This window comes from Oncorhynchus kisutch, linkage group LG29, assembly GCF_002021735.2.
Source record: "Oncorhynchus kisutch isolate 150728-3 linkage group LG29, Okis_V2, whole genome shotgun sequence".
In the NCBI taxonomy this organism is placed as follows: Eukaryota; Metazoa; Chordata; class Actinopteri; order Salmoniformes; family Salmonidae; genus Oncorhynchus; species Oncorhynchus kisutch.
The window spans coordinates 29,864,338-29,884,918 of NC_034202.2; the positions used below are offsets into that span (position 1 = coordinate 29,864,338).

General features: G+C 43.2%; 1 protein-coding gene across 1 annotated transcript in view; it reads right to left on the reverse strand.

Moving 5' to 3' along the window:
• Window positions 1-346: 346 nt before the first annotated feature.
• The window catches only part of LOC109874258 (GDNF family receptor alpha-4), a 31,965-nt gene continuing 11,730 nt past the window's right edge, over window positions 347-20,581 (reverse strand). The window contains exons 4-8 of the mRNA XM_020466099.2: window positions 20,218-20,569; window positions 17,760-17,869; window positions 17,328-17,462; window positions 11,771-11,928; window positions 347-5,626 (exon numbers count right to left, since the gene is read on the reverse strand). Of these exons, the coding sequence (XP_020321688.1) occupies window positions 5,429-5,626; window positions 11,771-11,928; window positions 17,328-17,462; window positions 17,760-17,869; window positions 20,218-20,569 (953 nt within the window). The 3' untranslated portion in view covers window positions 347-5,428. The remainder of the gene's footprint in view (window positions 5,627-11,770; window positions 11,929-17,327; window positions 17,463-17,759; window positions 17,870-20,217; window positions 20,570-20,581) is intronic.

Below are 20,581 nucleotides of genomic sequence, written 5' to 3' on the forward strand. Positions count from 1 at the left end.
ATCTCAAATGAGTGGGTAATTATTTAATGCATGAATCTAAGCTGATGTCCTCGAGATTTGTCCTTAAAGCTTTTCGAAATATAATATTTCTCAATTCATAGATTTTGGGGTTTGGCAAGGTCCATCCCCTGCCTTTGTCTTGAATAGTGTACTTAATGCACCTGCAATAAAACTGCATCACCCAGTCATCAAACCCATCAATTCTTCTAACATTTAATCTGCTCAGATAAAGCTGCAGATCAGTGTTGATCTATGTTCCAGAGAAATGGGTAGGAATTTTGGTAAAAACATGAGCTTCAGATCCCCCAAAAAGGCTAGACATGCAAACGAATGCACATAGAAAACATTAATTGATGATTTTTTTTATTATTGTATGTAGTTGTTTTTTCACACAGCATTGTACATTTCTCACTCTTAATGAAGAACCACACAGAGCTCACACCTGATTGTAAACCAATTTCACCAGCTAGGAATCGGGCCAGACTGAACTCATGGCCAAAGAAGTGGATGGATAGTGACACAGGTAGGGGTGAGCAGTGCACTGTGTGGCTTAAAACAGCGCTGATGGCTGGGACATTTTGGCATTCCTGAACTCTCTGAAGTTCTAGAAAAACTCATTATTAAAACAAGGATTAATGTTTCTGCTAATCCAGTGGCTGTTTCATGTTCAACTCAGACCACCTAGAGTCCTTCGTTCCTCGCTCCAACTGAAGTATTCATAGGCACTTCAGTGCAATGCGCTTTACTATGTTACATGTATCATTTCTAAGTCTTTCACTGGCCTCAGCCATAAATAACGGGTCCATTTTCTAAATGTCAACCATTTTGATACTAATGGACAGAGCCCAAAACTGTTCTAGAAGGCTGGCAGAGAGGCAGGCAACTGCTCAAGTTGAATGTATTAACCAGCCTGCCAACTGAGGATCACGTTCAAGAAGTGGTCTTACACCGTTTCCACAGAGTGCAACAACTCTCAGGAGTGGTGTGATTCAGACCGCTAATCCTATTTCACACGACTGAGATGGGCTTGGTGGCATTGGCTGAGTAAATGAGCAGTTGATTCTAATGTGGAACATGATGATCATCATATATTCGACTTAAAATGACCATCAACATGGACATCAAGGTCAAGCTATGGAGGTGCTGTCGTTACTGTTTTATACCTGTGCCAACGCCAGCAACACAAACAGAACACTGCAGAACAACAGGGTTACACTGTTACAGACACAGAGACTGACAGATGCTTGACCATAATCAATGCATATAAACAGTTACAAGAGGAATTACATAAGATCCAATATGGGATGTAACAGGGAAGACACAACCCTATATGGCACAGTCCAATCTCAAGGATTATAACAACAACAAGAGAAAACAAAACCACACAAATGTATATACATTTTTGGTTTAAAGTATACATACCAACAATAACAAAGACAATCTTTGCACATATTTGATGGTGCAGTGTTTGTTGTTTCCACATGAAAGGAAAAGATGGGCAGAAGTAGAAGTAGACGTAGAGGCATGTTGTCTGTGAGGGGTAGCAGTTGATCGTAACATGGACCTGAGGACAGACAGTGATGGGAATGTACAGTATGTATGGGAGAGTGGCGCTGTCTGTCTGTGAGGAGAAACTGAGGTGAAGGCACATTAAAGCACAGAGGTAGTGCAGTGGAACAGACACTCGCCTCGTAGCCACAGGCACCAAAATACATCTCAGAGGCTTGACGACAACACTAATGCTACTGAGAGCCTTAGGAGCCATTACCGTCTTTCTCTCTTTCTCTAAGTCTCTCTGCATCTATGTCGGTCATTCTCCCAAATCCCCCACTGTCTCACTTTCTCATTCCCTCCCTACCTCTCCCTTTACCCGTGGATTTATTTTAGTACGAAAAAACTATATCATCTCTGCATTGGGTATGGTAATAGAACGCAAAATCAGACATCTTTGGATATTATTAAAAGCATTTGGGCCGGGGAGGGAAATATGTGTACAGCTGTACAAACGTTAAAAATTCAGAGTTGGCACGCTCGATAACTCTTGCTGTTTGCTTGTATGGCTTATGCTTATATTTACTTAGGATGTTTCAGTGTGTAAATCAAGGCTTGCCGCACTCATATCCTCTCTGGTGCTGCCACTCACTTTGACGATCACTAGCATAATGATCCATTGCCAGTGAGAAATAACTGACTATTAAAAAACAACAACAGTCATCATGAACGTCACTGTCCAGATTGGAGAGGGTGTTGGGCTCCACTTATGCCATCTTGCCTGCTTAATTAACACTCAGAATGAAGTCACAGCTACTCCCCCTCACCCTGGTCCCATCCATTCTTAGACACTGGTGGCAGATGATGCAATTATTTATTTATTGACCCTTATTTTACCAGGTAATGTGGCTCTCCGTAGCCGATGTGAGTAAGACCTTTAAACAGGTCAACATTCACAAGGCCGCAGGGCCAGATGGATTACCAGGACGTGTACTCCCGAGCATGCGCTGACCAACTGGCAAGTGTCTTCACTGACATTTTCAATCTATCCCTGTCTGAGTCTGTAATACCAACATGTTTCAAGCAGACCACCATAGTCCTTGTGCCAAAGAACACTAAGGTAACCTGCCTAAATGACTACCGACCCGCACGACTCCAACACCATCATTAAGTTTGCTAATGACACAACAGTGGTAGGTCTGATCACAGACAACGATGAGACAGCCTATAGAGAGGAGGTCAGAGACCTGGCTGTGTGGTGCCAGGACAACAACCTCTCCCTCAACGTGATCAAGACAAAGGAGAGGATTGTGGACTACAGGAAAAGGAGGAACGAGCACACCCCCATTCTCATTGAAGGGGCTGTAGTGAAGCAAGTTGAGAGCTTCAAGTTCCTTGGTGTCCACATCACTAACAAACTATGATGGTCCAAGCACACCAAGACAGTCGTGAAGAGGGCACTACAAAACCTAATCCCCCTCAGGAGACTAAAAAGATTTGGCATGGGTCCTCAGATCCTCAAAAGGTTCTACAGCTGCACCATCGAGAGCATCCTGACTGGTTGCATCACTGCCTGGTATGGCAACTGCTTGGCCTCTGTCTGCAAGGCACCACAGAGGGTAGTGCTTACGGCCCAGTACATCACTGTGGCCAAGCTTCCTGCCATCCAGGACCTCTACATGTATACCAGGCAGTGTCAGAGGAAGGCCCTAAAAATGGTCAAAAATTCCAGCCGCCCTAGTCATAGACTGTTCTCTCTGCTACCACACGGCAAGCAGTACCGGAGTGTCAAGTCTAGGTCCAAAAGGCTTCTCAACAGCTTCTACCCCCAAGCCATAAGATTCCTGAACAGCTAATGAAATGGCTACCCAGACCCCTCTTTTATGCTGCTGCTACTCTCTGTTTATTATCTATACATAGTCACTTTAACACTTTAACTTATTTGTTACTTTTATTTCTTATTTTTTACTCATCTAATTTTTACTTAACACATGTTTTTTATTTAAACTGCATTGCTGGTTATGGGCTGGGGTAAGTAAGCATTTCACTGTAAGGTTATATTCGGCACATGTGACAAATACAATTTGATTTGATGGCATGACATTGGGAATTTAGCCAGGAGACCAGGGTCACACCCCTCCTCTTACAATAAGTGCCATGGGATCTTTATTGACCACAGAGAGTCAGGACGTTTTAAAGTCCCATCCAAAAGACAGCACCATATGCAGGGCAGTGTCCCCTTCACAGCCATGGGATCTCCTTAGAGGGAAGAGCACCCCCTACTGGTACTTCAACACCTTTTCCAGCAGTATCTTGTCTCCCAACCAGGACCAACCCTGCTTAGCTTCAGAGGCATGCCAGCAGTGGGATGCAGGGTGGTATGCTGCTGGCAGAGACATCTGTAGCACTGATATGCCCAGTAAATATTTCTCTCTTTTAAGCATCATGTATTATCTGTGAGAACATGAGTCTTATCTAACATCTCCCTCAAGAAGGGAAAGATGTCGATAAATAAACGTCACGTTCACAATTCCACAGTAAAGTAGGTTCCCCTTTAACCATCACCAACAGTATCTTACCTACTTCCACTCAGGTGGGAGCTAATTCTCCAAGATGCAAGAAAGTGATGCAAGAAAAAAAACATTGACATCAGCAAAAGATTTATCAGGCAGGCAGAGAGACAGAGACAGAGAGAGAGACAGAGAGAGAGAGAGAGAGAGAGAGAGAGAGAGAGAGAGAGAGAGAGAGAGAGAGAGAGAGAGAGAGAGAGAGAGAAAGGCTCAATGTGATGCTCAATGATCAGAGTTGCCAGAGGCTCTATAGTACCCCATCTCCCCACTTTCTCCCTGATCAAACACAGTCAGGAAAAGCATGGCTAAGTGTGATATTGTCTCTCCAAAACTATAACAACACCTAGGGACAGAAAGCATTTGTGAACCTCAGACAGCAGTAAATTGGTTCCTCTCTCCCCTGAGCCCAAACCCAGACGGCCTCAGCACCTGCCCACTGAGCTATCTGATTTCATGTTTTATTGCTTATTCCGCTTTCCTCGACCGTTGTCATTACTAGAATTTTGTCTCATTGTGCCTGTGGTGGATTTTTCAGACCTCAACTAAGCGGAGAATAAGTGGTGTATGAACTAGAGAGGGGAAACAACGGGCCAGTGGCATCTAGTCTGAAGTGATGAAGAAGGAAGCAAACAAAGGGAGCAACATAGAGATAGGAGGAAGAACTACAAAACAACATCATCCCTCAATCTATCTTTTCTTTAGTTATTGGCTTATGGCAAAGACAACATAGACAAAGTGGCTTACCCAACAACCCTGCTATCCAAGGGAGCATAGCATGATGAAATAAGGGAAGATAACAAAGGAGAGAGAAGATATGAAGATATATCAAGATATATCAAAAGGAATGAACTATCATGGTTCCACCAATCATTGGTCATGTTTTCTTTGAGATAGGTGTTGTTACTGGCCTTGGGCGATGTGGGTTCCTCATGAAGAGGGAGAGTGGAGCTGGATGTCCAATCTTGAGGCAGGCACTGGACAGACAGCCACATCGATTCATCCAGACAGACCTTATTAATTCATCCATTTATTTATTTATCTGCACAGCTTGTTCAACTCCATGTGTACTGATGTGAGAGAGAAGAGCTAAGAGATGGGCAGCTAGGACTACTAAAGACCATGAGCAGTCGGAGCAGGAGAGATAGAGATTGCAGAAAAATAATGATGGAAAGTAACAAAGGAAAACAGAAAGCATGAAATGAATGGAAGACAGAGTGCCATAGGAGAAAGGTGTGAATGTCCATTTCCTCATTGTGGTTGTTCTTCCCTCAGCCTTAAGTCTCCTCATCAGTCTCAGTGCCATGGTGGAGGTGACCCAGTGAATGTGATACTGTAGCTGATCGTAAGAGGGGTAGTAGGGGGGCTCGTTATACCGGACACCACCAGCCCAGCATAGCAGCAGGCAGCAGCAGCAGGGGCAGCATGGGTGCTGTCTGGCTTGCCGCTCCTCTACGGCCTCCTCGGGTCCCGGAGCCCACACTAGACTTCTCCTTCTCAGAATACAGTGGGATAACATTGAATTCCTGGCTTTCCTCCTCTACCTCCTCTTCCTCGCTGTCCTCCACCTGAAAGACAGAGGGGATGTAATATAATAAATCATTTGTTATTAAAGTAACTGCCCAGTGAAAATCTCACTTTTAATAGTTCATATTCTGTTCATTTATATCCAAATAATGCTCATCCTATACTCGTATTTGTGGCCAAAGCATAAATGGGAGAAAAACCACATAAAAAAACAAAAACAACTCAAACATGTATCTCAAACTTACCATTTAATTTTTTTGTTGCTATTTCCTCATAGAACATGTCATCTCCCTGAGGAGGATGAGTTGGCCAATCAGCGCCCTAGAGGATGAGCTGGCCAATCACTAGTCTACTCGCGTTAATATTTTTAACGACCGGTATACGTCCGCAACATTCCAACACAGAAAAGCTGCTTTTTAATTCATGGAAATCTGGAAACACTGGGCAGTTAGTTTAAAATGAAGGGAGCAGAAGTTGCAGGTAACTACCGCATATTGTGCATGCTGTATCTGCTTGGTAGAACTAAATAGTGATAGGAAATTGGATCAGAAAATCAAGCTTGGAAGAAAATAAGATCCATTATTTGCAGTGAGTAGTCATGAGCTTCCTAAAAGACACGAATGGCAACTCAGCATTAAACGAAACATGTTGTACTTAGGTGTTGAATTCAGAATCCAAAAAGGTGTCAGCATCTTTTTTTATTAAAAAGAAAGGTGAGAATCTTGGTCATGGTATTGGATCAACCGAGTGAGAAGTGTATTACAAAGGAACATCTTGAACCTGCACTGAGGGGGAGGGAGGCTTACAGCCTCTTAATACACTAGTAGGGTAAAAACCATCAGCTACACATATTACTCAAATGTAAACTTGCGTACTTGCTATGTCTTGAACGCTACCGCCAGAGGTAGCGAATGACACTCCCCCGACAGTTGCCCCCTTGAAGCAGGACAGCGTAAAAAGAATTGTCTCATTGAGCCATCACTCCTACAGTATAAATGGTAAAAGCAGAGCAATGTTTTTGAAACAGCAGCAATGTTTAGACAATTTCCTTATTTTTGAGACTTTCATTTGTAACATTGTGTGGTGATTTCAGAGGTGGCAGGTCCTGGAGCGAGCGGTAGGGGGGAAATTGTTTTCCTGTTTTCCTGCTCTGTTCGTAGGTTAACCTAACCAACTCCGGACCCTAGTTGCAGCATAGGTCATAGTAATAAATCAGCTGTAAAAAATGTTTTTATATGGGCTGTGATACGGGCTATGATGGGACCAGATTACTTTTCTAATCAGGTTATATGGTTTTTAATAAACTCCTGGAAAAACTCCTCATCCAAGGGAGGACAAAAACATTAAAACCCTTTACACAGACAAAAAGACAACAATTGCGATCGGACAAAAACAAACAGAAAATGAACAGGGCTGAGCTGGCTGTATGCAGGGTTGCATCATTAGGTCTTTGATGGGTAATTAAAAAGACACTCATACAGTATGTCATCACTATTGTGTTGATTGAATTAATCAATCTAATAATTATGACACACCCCTCACTATTGTCATTGGTGGCACAAGCACTCATGACATCACCCTGAAGTAGGCACAGTGATGCCGAAACGTTGGTGATTTACCCAATAAATTACTGGGAGTTTATATATATATATGGAGTGTGCGACTCTCTTTGTTTTTTATAGCTTACGATTGATTCATTCCAGTCAATAACTTTGGATTAAAAAGGCCTAGGTCGCCTAGCCCCCCGAAGTGTGAATATAAACCACATTTGATCAAATTCACATGTTCTCAGAATACAAATAACTGGGCCTATTTTAGGCTATAAATACATACAGTTGAAGTTGGAAGTTTACATACACTTAGGTTGGAGTCATTAAAACTTGTTTTTCAACCACTCCACAAATTTCTTGTTAACAAGCTATAGTTTTGGCAAGTCGGTTAGGACATCTACTTTGTGCATGACACAAGTCATTTTTCCAACAATTGTTTTACAGACAGATTATTTCACTTATAATTCACTGTATCACAATTCTAGTGGGTCAGAAGTTTACATACACTAAGTTGACTGTGCCTTTAAACAGCTTGGATAATTCCAGAAATTCCGTTTGTGTCAATTGGAGGTGTACCTGTGGATGTATTTCAAGGCCTACCTTCAAACTCAGTGCCTATTTGCTTGACATCATGGCAAAATCAAAATAAATCAGCCAAGACCCCAGAAAAAAAATGTATATCTGGTTCATCCTTAGGAGCAATTTCCAAATGCCTGAAGGTACCATGTTCATCTGTACAAACAATAGTACGCAAGTATAAACACCATGGGAACACGCAGCCGTCATACCGCTCAGGAAGGAGACACATTTGGTCTCCTAGAGATGAACGTACTTTAGTGCGAAAAGTGCAAATCAATCTCAGAACAACAGCAAAGGACCTTGTGAAGATGCTGGAGGAATCAGGTACAAAAGTAACTATACCCACAGTAAAACGAGTTCTATATCGACATAACCTGACCATAATGACCATCGTTATGTTTGGAGGAAAAAGGGGGAGGCTTGCAAGTCGAAGAACACGATCCCAACCGTGAAGCACGGGGGTGGCAGCATCATGTTGTGGGGGTGCTTTGTTGCAGAAGGGACTGGTGCACTTCACAAAATAGATGGCATCATGAGGGGAAAATTATGTGGATATATTGAAGCAACTTCTCAAGACATCAGTCAGGAAGTTAAAGCTTTGTCGCAAATGGGTCTTCCAAATGGACAATGACCCCAAGCATACTTCCAAAGTTGCGGCAAAATGGCTCAACTTCACTAGGGTAGGGGGTACCATTTGGAATTTTGGATGAAAAGCGTGCCCAAATTAAACTGCCTGCTACTCAGGCCCAGAAGATAGGATATGCATATAAGTAGATTAGTAGATTTATTAGTAGAGTTGGATAGAAAACACTCTAAAGTTTCCAAAGCTGTTAAAATAATGTCTGTGAGTATAACAGAACTGATATGGCAGGCGAAAACCAGAGGAAAATCCAACCAGGATGTAACGATCATCGTATAAAGGAGTGGACCAAAACGCAGCGTGGTAAGTGTTCATGATAAATTAATACTCAAAACACTCAAACAAAATAACAAAGAAGGAAAACCGAAACAGTCCTGTCAGGTGCAGACACTAAACAGAAAACAACTACCCACAAAACCCAAACGAAACAGGACAACTTATATATGATCCCCAATCAGAGACAACGATAGACAGCTGCCTCTGATTGGGAACCACACCAACATAGAAATAAAGAACCTAGAATGCCCAACCTAGTCACACCCTGGCCTAACCAAAATAGAGAATAAAAACCTCTCTATGTCCAGGGCGTGACACCGGAAGTACTATTATTTTGAAAGGCTGTTTTTCCATTGAAAGCCTATCCACCATACAAAGACTTAGGATCCAGTTCATGAGCTCTATGGCTTCTTCACCATGTGGCCAGTCTTTAGGCATTGTTTCAGGCTTTTACTCTGAAATATTAGGGAGATACAGCACTTTCAATCAGTGGCCAGTGGAAATTTCCAGACATGCGCCCACCTGATCGGGAATGTGCCTTTATCGTTTATCTTTTTCTATTGACAAAGCTTTTGTCTAGTTGAAATATTATTGATTATTTATGACAAAAACAACCGGGGGATTGATTTTAAACATCGCTCGGCATGTTTCTACTAACTTTTATTGTACTTTTTAAAAACGTTTCGTCTGGACTTGGTGCACACGCCTTGAGCATTCGGATTACTGGACAAAACGCGCAAACAAAAAGGAGGTTTTTGGTCATAAAGAGGGACATTATCGAACAAAACAAACATTTATTGTCGAACATGGAGACCTGGGAGTGCTACCAGATGAAGATCATCAAAGGTAATTGATTAATTTTAATGCTATTTCTGACTTTTGTGAGCCCTTTCCTTGGCTGGAAAATGGCTGTATGGTTTTCTGTGACTAGGTGCTGACCTAACATAACATATGGTGTGCTTTCGGAGTAAAGCCTTTTTGAAATCGGACACCGTGGTTGGATTTACAAGAAGTTTATCTTTAAAATGGTGTATAATACTTGTATGTTTGAGGAATTTTAATTATGGGATTTCTGTTTTGAATTTGGCGCCCTGCAATTTCACTGGCTGTTGTCAAGGTGGGACGCTAGCATCCCACTTGTACCAGAGAGGTTAAGGACAACAAATTCAAGGTATTGGAGTGCGAATCACAAAGCCCTGACCTCAATCCTATAGAAAATTTGTGAGCAGAACTGAAAAAGCGTGTGCGAGCAAGGAGGCCTACCAACCTGACTCAGTTATTCCTCTGTCAGGAGGAATGGGCCAAAATTCACCCAACTTATTGTGGGAAGCTTTTGGAAGGCTACCCGAAACGTTTGACCCAAGTTAAACAATTTAAAGACAATGCAAACAAATACTAATTGAGTGTATGCAAACTTCTGACCCACTGGGAAAGTGATGTAAGAAATAAAAGCTGAAATGAATCACTCTACTATTATTCTGACATTTCACATTCTTAAAATAAAGTGGTGATCCTAACTGACCTAAGACAGGGATTTTTTACAAGGATTAAATGTCAGGAATTGTGAAAAACTGAGTTTGAACATCTTGAGGCTAAGGTGAGTGTAAACTTCGGACTTCAACTGTAGCTTAGGCTATAAAAACATCACATTACGTTTCCCCTGGCCAGGCCCAGATAGGATCAGAGTGCCTTGGCTTCTCTCAGCTGCCTGCAGCTGTAGTTGTTAACAGTAGGCTACAGTTGATCAGACTGAATCACAGACTAATTGTGCAAGTTGGCAAATCATGAGGTATTTTATTTTATTTATATTTTTGGTGGCAGGTATGGGCTTCCATATAAAAGAGCTTGTCGTGGTGAATTCACTTATACCCATGTTTTCAGTCAGTTAAGAACCAATTATTTTTTACAATGACGGCCTACCCCAGCCAAACCGTAACCCGGATGTCGCTGGGCCAATTGTGCGCTGCCCTATGGGACTCCCAATCACGGCCGGTTGTGATACAGCCTGGAATCAAACCAGGGTATGTAGTGACACCTTTAGCAATGAGATGCAGTGCCTTAGACCACTGCACTACTCGAGAGACCCATATTAATCTAAATGAAGCCTGGTTTGTTGTAAGGTAGGCCTACTGTACTTTTCTATTTGTGTGATCAATCATAATCAATCAATCATTCATTTTTGATAGGCTAACCGTACTTGATGAAGGCTGTCATAGTAACTCTGTGCTTCTGTCTTGAAGTTAAAATGTAAAGAGTGTAGCCTACAGACAACAAAAATAAACCCTTTAATTGTCTGCACATACATGCTTTGAATTGGTGCATTATTGAAGAGTGTAATATGGTTTGGTTGCATTATTCAATAGTGTAATAGGTTTTACAAGATAAGTTTCTGTCATTGTTGAATAGTTTGTGCTTACTGGCTAGTGGCTACTGTGATATTTACAGTCAATTTGAGCTGCATACCAAGAATGTTGTGTTGTCAGCGACAACGAAAGGTAAGGCAAGGATGTAATGTGAATTGAAAAGTAGAATTCTCTTTCGCCACTCCGCTCCTCAGATGCTCCTTCATATCTTGTTGTGGGAATAGAGACTTAGAGGTTAGCAGTAGAGAAGAGAAGGAGGGATTGGAACTGTGTAAAGGAGAGGAGAAAGGGAGTGAGGAGGATTAGGATGGCAAGAGAAAGGAAGATAGGAGACAGATGGGTGTGAATAAATGAATATCAACAACTCAAGAGGATTGATGCTCCCTCCTGCAAACACCTCTGCCTAATCCTCACACACTGTGAGAGAGGGAGTGAGAGGAAGCTAGGGACAGAGAGATAGTGAGAAAAAAGGTAAGGAGGAAATCCTGGGTCTCTGTTCAATGCGTCAGTAATGTGTTGACTGTGAGCCTTGTGTTGAGACAGATGTGTTGGGAGTGTATCTCAGGTCAGGTCTGTAAGTGAGCTTTGACACTCAGGCAGCTCCGTTGGCGCTCATGTCACACCATGGGTCATCATGCAGTTCACAGAGCATCCCTGACCCAGTGAGAAGAAACTTTAGAAAAACCCACGGAACAAGCTTTTTGTCCACCATTGTTTTTAAGTTAGTGTACAGCCTTTATGCAGACTGGGTTTGGTAAGGCAATGAAGAGTACTTACACTGTTGCGTTCTGATAAAATGTTGACGTTGACATTGATCTTGTCCTTGTCCTGAAAGATGTGTGGAGAGAGGGTGGCTGATGCGTGGTGACGAGGGGGCAGGGTGGTGCTCTCCACAGGGCGAGGGGAAGAGCCACCTAAATAACTGATAGCATTACCTGAGAATACAACAGACATCATCATTATCATCACCATCCATCACAATCCATCATCATCATCACCATCCATTATCACATCCATCATCACCATATCATCATCTCCATCATCATATCATCACCATCATCATCCATTATCACCATCCATCATCACCATATCATCATCATCATCACAATCCATCATCACCATCCATCCATTATCACCATCCATCATCATCATCACCATCCATCATCACCATTGTCACCATCATCACATCATCGTCATCGTCACCACCATCATTGTCACATCACCATCATCACCACCAGGCCACCCTGGGGCGGCAGGGTATCCTAGTGGTTAGAGCTTTGTACTAGTAACTGTAAGGTTGCAAGTTCAAATCCCCGAGCTGACAAGGTACACATCGTTCTGCCCCTGAACAGGCAGTTAAACCACTGTTCCTAGGCCGTCATTGAAAATAAGAATTAAATGACTTGCCTAGTTAAATAAAGGTAAAATAAAAAAATAAAAAATAAATTGTCATCATCCATCATCATCACAATCCATTAGCATCATCACCTCTATTTTACCCACTGCTGATGATGCAAATGTCCTCAGAATTGTTCATAGTAGTCATGAATTTATTAATCAACTGGGCATTGAACCCTTAAAGGTGGGGGGGGGGGGTTAATAGGTGTGTTCACTCGTGGGTGTGGCAAGCATTTGTACATTCACTCTGCCTAAACATCACACAGTTGCAGTCATTCACCCTTCTAGATAACTTGAAACAGTCTAAACAGGTATTGCGTCTTGAAGTCGCCTAGGATAGCTAGTGATAGCCAACTTCCTTCGCCAATTAGCTTCAGCTGGCTGGTGTGTGATCGTGGCAAAATTGGTTTAACATTGGATAGTCTATCTCTGGGGCTAGTCAGATACCGTAAATGTAAATGAGACGACAATGTTTTCATATTGCACATCTTTTGGCTGTCTCATTAAATCCTTTAAATATTTGTATATGAATTTCTAGAATATACAGTTGGTTTGAGGTTTTCATAGAAATTTGGAGCTATTGACATTTTAAAGTATTGTCCCATGTACATTGTGTAATTTACTTATGGTCCCTAACGAGCCCCATAAGGATATCTTAAGTCAAACCAAATTGACCATGGGCATTATGATCCAGTCGTGTACAGCTGTACTCTGAATTGATTATTATTTGGATGCTGCCAGCTGTGGGCAGGATTGAAATAAGCCCAACCAAAGGAAAACTGTCACGGTACGCTTCAATCTGTTACAGTACCCTTCATTCTGTTACGGTACCCATCATTCTGTTACCTTCATTCTGTTACGGGACCCTTCATTCTGTTACAGCACACTTCATTCTGTTACGGTGGTACCCTTCATTCTGTTACGGTACACTTCATTCTGTTACGGTACCCTTCATTCTGTTACGGTGGTACCCTTCATTCTGCTACAGTACCCTTCATTCTGTTACAGTACCCTTCATTATGTTACAGTACCCTTCATTCTGTTACAGTACCCTTCATTCTGTTACAGTACCCTTCATTCTGTTGCAGTACCCTTCATTCTGCTGCAGTACCCTTCATTCTGCTACAGTACTGTCACACTGCACACTGCCCTAACCCATCTGGACAAGAGGAATATCTATGTGAGAATGCTGTTCATCGACTACAGCTCGGTATTCAACACCATAGTACCCTCCAAGCTCGTCCTCAAGCTCGAGACCCTGGGTCTCGACCCCGCCCTGTGCAACTGGGTACTGGATTCCCCTGACTGGCCGCCCCCAGGTGGTGAGGATAGGTAACAACATCTCCACCACGCTGATCCTCAACACTGGGGCCCCACAAGGGTGTGTTCTGAGCCCTTTCCTGTACTCCCTGTTCACCTACGACTGCGTGGCCATGCACGCCTCCAACTCAATCATCAAGTTTGCGGACGACACTACAGTGGTAGGCTTGATTACCAACAATGACGAGACGGCCTACAGGGAGGAGGTGAGGGCCCTCGGAGTGTGGTGTCAGGAAAATAACCTCACACTCAACGTCAACAAAACAAAGGAGATGATTGTGGACTTCAGGAAACAGCTGAGGGAGCACCCCCCCTATCCACATCGACGGGACAGTAGTGCAGAGGGTAGTAAGTTTTAAGTTCCTCGGCGTACACATCACGGACAAACTGAATTGGTCCACCCACACAGACAGCGTCGTGAAGAAGGCACAGCAGCGCCTCTTCAACCTCAGGTGGCTGAAGAAATTCGGCTTGTCACCAAAAGCACTCACAAACTTCTATAGATGCACAATCGAGAGCATCCTGTCGGGCTTTATCACCGCCTGGTACGGCAACTGATCAGCCCACAACCGTAAGGCTCTCCAGAGTGTAGTAGTGAGGTCTGCACAACGCATCACCGGGGGCAAACTACTTGCCCTCCAGGACACCTACACCACCCGATGTCACAGGAAGGCCATAAAGATCATCAAAGACAACAACCACCCGAGCCACTGCCTGTTCACCCTGCTATCATCCAGAATGTGAGGTCAATACAGGTGTATCAAAGCAGAGACTGAGAGACTGAAAAACAGCTTCTATCTCAAGGCCATCAGACTGTTAAACAGCCACCACCAACATTGAGTGGCTGCTGCCAACACACTGACTCAACTCCAGCCACTTTAATAATGGAAATTTATGTAGAAATATAGCACTAGCCACTTTAAACAATGCTACTTGATATAATGTTTACATACCCTACATTACTCATCTCATATGTATATACTGTACTCTGTATCATCTACTGCATCTTTATGTAATACATGTATCACTAGCCACTTTTAACTATGCCACTTTGTTTACATACCCAACAATACTCATCTCATTTGTATATACTGTACTCGATACCATCTACTGCATCTTGCCTATGCAGTTCTGTACCATCACTCATTCATATATCTTTATGTACATATTCTTTATCCCTTTACACGTGTGTGTATAAGGTAGTAGTTTTGGAATTGTTAGCTAGATTACTCGTTGGTTATTACTGCATTGTCAGAACTAGAAGCACAAGCAATTCGCTACACTCGCATTAACATCTGCTAACCATGTGTATGTGACAAATAAATTTGATTTGATTCTGCTACGGTATCCTTCATTCTGTTACGGTACCCTTCATTCTGTTACAGTACCCTTCATTCTGTTACAGTACCCTTCATTCTGTTACAGTACCCTTCATTCTGTTACGGTACCCTTCATTCTGTTACAGTACCCTTCATTCTGTTACAGTACCCTTCATTCTGTTACAGTACCCTTCATTCTGTTACGGTACCCTTCCTTCTGTTACGGTACCCTTCATTCTGTTACAGTACCCTTCATTCTGTTACAGTACCCTTCATTCTGTTACGGTACCCTTCATTCTGTTACGGTACCCTTCATTCTGTTACGGTACCCTTCATTCTGTTACGGTACCCTTCATTCTGTTACAGTACCCTTCATTCTGTTACGGTACCCTTCATTCTGTTGCAGTACCCTTCATTCTGTTACGGTACCCTTCATTCTGTTGCAGTACCCTTCATTCTGTTACGGTACCCTTCATTCTGTTGCAGTACCCTTCATTCTGTTACAGTACCCTTCATGCTGTTAAGGTACCCTTCATTCTGTTACGGTACCCTTCATTCTGTTACAGTACCCTTCATTCTGTTACAGTACCCTTCATTCTGTTACAGTACCCTTCATTCTGTTACGGTACCCTTCATTCTGTTACAGTACCCTTCATTCTGTTACGGTACCCTTCATTCTGTTACGGTACCCTTCATTCTGTTACAGTACCCTTCATTCTGTTACAGTACCCTTCATTCTGTTACAGTACCCTTCATTCTGTTACAGTACCCTTCATTCTGTTCCGGTACCCTTCATTCTGTTACAGTACCCTTCATTCTGTTACAGTACCCTTCATTCTGTTACAGTACCCTTCATTCTGTTACGGTACCCTTCATTCTGTTACAGTACCCTTCATTCTGTTACGGTACCCTTCATTCTGTTACGGTACCCTTCATTCTGTTGCAGTACCCTTCATTCTGTTACGGTACCCTTCATTCTGTTGCAGTACCCTTCATTCTGTTACAGTACCCTTCATTCTGTTAAGGTACCCTTCATTCTGTTACGGTACCCTTCATTCTGTTACGGTACCCTTCATTCTGTTACGGTACCCTTCATTCTGTTACGGTACCCTTCATTCTGTTACGGTACCCTTCATTCTGTTACGGTACCCTTCATTCTGTTACGGTACCCTTAATTCTGTTACAGTACCCTTCATTCTGTTACGGTACCCTTCATTCTGTTACGGTACCCTTCATTCTGTTACAGTACCCTTCATTCTGTTACAGTACCCTTCATTCTGTTACAGTACCCTTCATTCTGTTACGGTACCCTTCATTCTGTTACGGTACCCTTCATTCTGTTACGGTACCCTTCATTCTGTTACAGTACCCTTCATTCTGTTACAGTACCCTTCATTCTGTTACAGTACCCTTCATTCTGTTACAGTACCCTTCATTCTGTTACGGTACCCTTCATTCTGTTGCAGTACCCTTCATTCTGAGGACGTACCATTTCTTTCTATCATCTTATACATCTCAGTTTTGGACGAGACTGACTTTATGACCAAATTGAACCCAATTACTACTTGTAGTACATTTTGACACTAGAAAAAAGGGGCAGTCGCTCTTTAATAAGGCTTGGAAATAATTATGTTATTTCGTTATTTACCTCAGTTGTCTGCTCAATGTGTAAAATCATATGTGAATAAAACGTTTTCATTTAACAACGCTGTCGATCAACATTTGTAATTAAGCGCTGTGCTACAGTATAACATACAGAAAAAGTAAGCAGCTCTCTAGGGCTACTGGGCTACAGTATACCATACAGAAAAAGTAAGCAGCTCTCTAGGGCTACTGGGCTACCATATAACATACAGAAAAAGTAAGCAGCTCTCTAGGGCTACTGGGCTACAGTATACCATACAGAAAAAGTAAGCAGCTCTCTAGGGCTACTGGGCTACAGTATACCATACAGAAAAAGTAAGCAGCTCTCTAGGGCTACAGTATACCATACAGAAAAAGTAAGCAGCTCTCTAGGGCTACTGGGCTACAGTATACCATACAGAAAAAGTAAGCAGCTCTCTAGGGCTACAGTATACCATACAGAAAAAGTAAGCAGCTCTCTAGGGCTACTAGGCTACAGTATACCATACAGAAAAAGTAAGCAGCTCTCTAGGGCTACTGGGCTACAGACCGCCCGCTAATGTATTTGTGTAATCTGCTGATTTCAAGTAGGCTCACAGGACCAGTGCTCTTGCTGCAGCAGCAGCCTGTAGGGGGTGTCATTGTGGGTGATTGAGGGAGGGGGTATGACTCACGCAGACAGACGTTTCTGTGGAACATGTTCATGATGCGCAGACAGTCCTGCCATTGGTTCCCACTTCCCTCACAGGTGCACCACTGGGACACGTCCATACTGAGATTGTTGGCATAGTTGGGGGTCATGATGGTGCCTGGTTGATAAAGACACACACAGGAGCAGGTTGGGTTCACAGAGATGTGTCAGCAGACCTGACTTCCATACAAACTTGGAGCGTATGATGAAAAGCCAAACAAGCCAATTGGCAATGAAATGAGTGCCTACCTACACCTTAAGGTTAGCAAAAGCTAACAACAATGACCTGATTAAAAGGCCCTTGAAGCCAACTCAGCACTTCTTCTCTAACATTGTTCCTTCCTTGTGTTGTTAATCCCTCTTCCCTCCATCTCCTTTCTGCCTCCCCCTCAATCCCTTTCTCTCTCCAGCTCACCTATGAGCCCGGCGTAGGCCTTAAGGCAGACGGCTCCACTCTCTCTCATGCAGCCAGAGGGAGAATGTGACGAGGGCTGGCAGTTGTGCTGGAAATCAGCCAGACGAGATCTGATAGACACACACACACCAACACACACATTCACACACAAAAAGAGAAAAACATATTTGTACACAGGTGCCAATACTGGGTTGGCAACTTGGCAGTGTAATTTTCTGAGGGCGTCTTGACAATTATGTTTTTTGGATGCAGTACCTAGCGAAAGGCAGAATCTGAAGCACAGGAAAACATAGAGGAGGAGAATGTTCAAGCTTGGAATTGTGTGAGAACCCGCAATGTTTCTTAATACACATTTTTCAAAACATTGACCTGAAACATGAGACTCGAGGTGCTGCAATATTATTCTGAATATTTGATTTTTCCTGTATTTATGTATGTTTGTATATTCAGTGGGGAGAACAAGTATTTGATACATTGCCGATTTTGCAGGTTTTCCTACTTACAAAGCATGTAGAGGTATGTAATTTTTATCATAGGTCCACTTCAACTGTGAGAGACAGAATCTAAAACAAAAATCCAGAAAATCACATTGTATGATTTTTAAGTAATTAAGTTGCATTTTATTGCATGACGTAAGTATTTGATCACCTACCAACCAGTAAGAATTCCGGCTCTCACAGACCTGTTAGTTTTTCTTTAAGAAGCCCTCCTGTTCTCCACTCATTACCTGTATTAACTGCACCTGTTTGAACTCGTTACCTGTAAAAAAGACACCTGTCCACACACTCAATCAAACAGACTCCAACCTCTCCACAATGGCCAAGACTAGAGAGCTGTGTAAGGTCATCAGGGATACAATTGTAGACCTGCACAAGGCTGGGATCGGCTACAGGACAATAGGCAAGCAGCTTGGTGAGAAGGCAACAACTGTTGGCGCAATTATTAGAAAATGGAAGAAGTTCAAGATGACGGTCAATCACCCTCGATCTGGGGCTCCATGCAAGATCTCACCTCGTGGGGCATCAATGATCATGAGGAAGGTGAGAGATCAGCCCAGAACTACACGGCAGGACCTGGTCATTGACCTGAATTGAGCTGGGACCACAGTCTCAAAGAAAACCATTAGTATCACACTACGCCGTCATGGATTAAAATCCTGCAGCGCACGCAAGGTCCCCCTGCTCAAGCCAGCGCATGTCCAGGCCCGTCTGAAGTTTGCCAATGACTATCTGGATGATCCAGAGGGGGAATGGGAGAAGGTCATGTGGTCTGATGAGACAAAAATAGAGCTTTTTGGTCTAAACTCCACTCGCCGTGTTTGGAGGAAGAAGAAGGAGGAGTACAACCCCAAGAACACCATCCCAACCGTGAAGCATGGAGGTGGAAACATCATTCTTTGGGGATGCTTTTCTGCAAAGGGGACAGGACGACTGTACCGTATTGAGGGGAGGATGGATGGGGCCATGTATCGCGAGATCTTGGCCAACAACCTCCTTCCCTCAGTAAGAGCATTGAAGATGGGTCGTGGCTGGGTCTTCCAGCATGACAACGACCCGAAACACACATCAGGGCAACTAAGGAGTGGCTCCGTAAGAAGCATCTCAAGGTCCTGGAGTGGCCTAACCAGTCTCCAGACCTGAACCCAATAGAAAATCTTTGGAGGGAGCTGAAAGTCCGTATTGCCCAGCGACAGCCCCGAAACCTGAAGGATCTGGAGAAGGTCTATATGGAGGAGTGGGCCAAAATTCCTGCTGCAGTGTATGCAAACCTGGTCAAGAACTACAGGAAACGTATGATCTTTGTAATTGCAAACAAAGGTTTCTGTACCAAATATTAAGTTGTGCTTTTCTGATGTATCAAATACTTGTGTCATGCAAATTAATTACTTAAAAATCATACAATGTGATTTTCTAGATTTTTGTTTTAGATTCCGTCTCTCACAGTTGAAATGTACCTATGATACAAATTACAGACATGCTTTGTAAGTAGGAAAACCTGCAAAATCAGCAGTGTTTCAAATACTTGTTCTCCCCACTGTATATATATATATGTATCATATCATACAAAACACCACTGAGTAGCCAGTTGAATAAAAACACTGCAGCCTGAGTCATCGCAGAGCCTTATCGACGTATCATTGGTCCTTATTATTCTGGATGTTATCAATGATGAAGATTAGTGAACAACCTCTTCCCTATAGGGAACTCAAACCTTGGAACTGTTTGTACTGTAACTATTTGTCTGAACCTCTTGCGCTGAGAGGATTGCAAACATTCAAATGGTTGATGAAATAGATACATCCTGTCCTCTCTGCCTCTGTCTAACCTCACACTCTATAACCTATTTGCATTGTGATTATAACTGTTAATGTGCCTCGATTCAGGACTTAATGTGGAAAAGTTTAGCCTGATGTCACACACCTCCCAGAAACCATGTTTCCCCAACCAGCTCAGCTCACCTACACAGCTCATCCCTGGCACAGTAGCCCTGCAGGCTGAGGCAGTTGGGTTTGCTGTCTCTCTCCTCATAGGAACACGATGGTACGATGGTCTTCCGCCGGCGCTCCCCACAGAGGGCATCAGAGCAGGGACAGAATAGCAGGGCGAAGCTGTACTCCTCTGGTACCCGCTCCAGGAAGCGCCGCAGTGCCCGGTGGCACTTCTGTCTGTTACAGCTGCCGTCGGAGCCCGGAGCCCGCTTGGTGCAGGCTACAACATACTCCGACCTCAGAGAACCACACTTCTCATACAGACCACAGTCCTGGGCTGCTTTCAGACACTGGTTCTGCCCATCCAGAGGAAAAGAGGAGGCTGGGTGGAGGG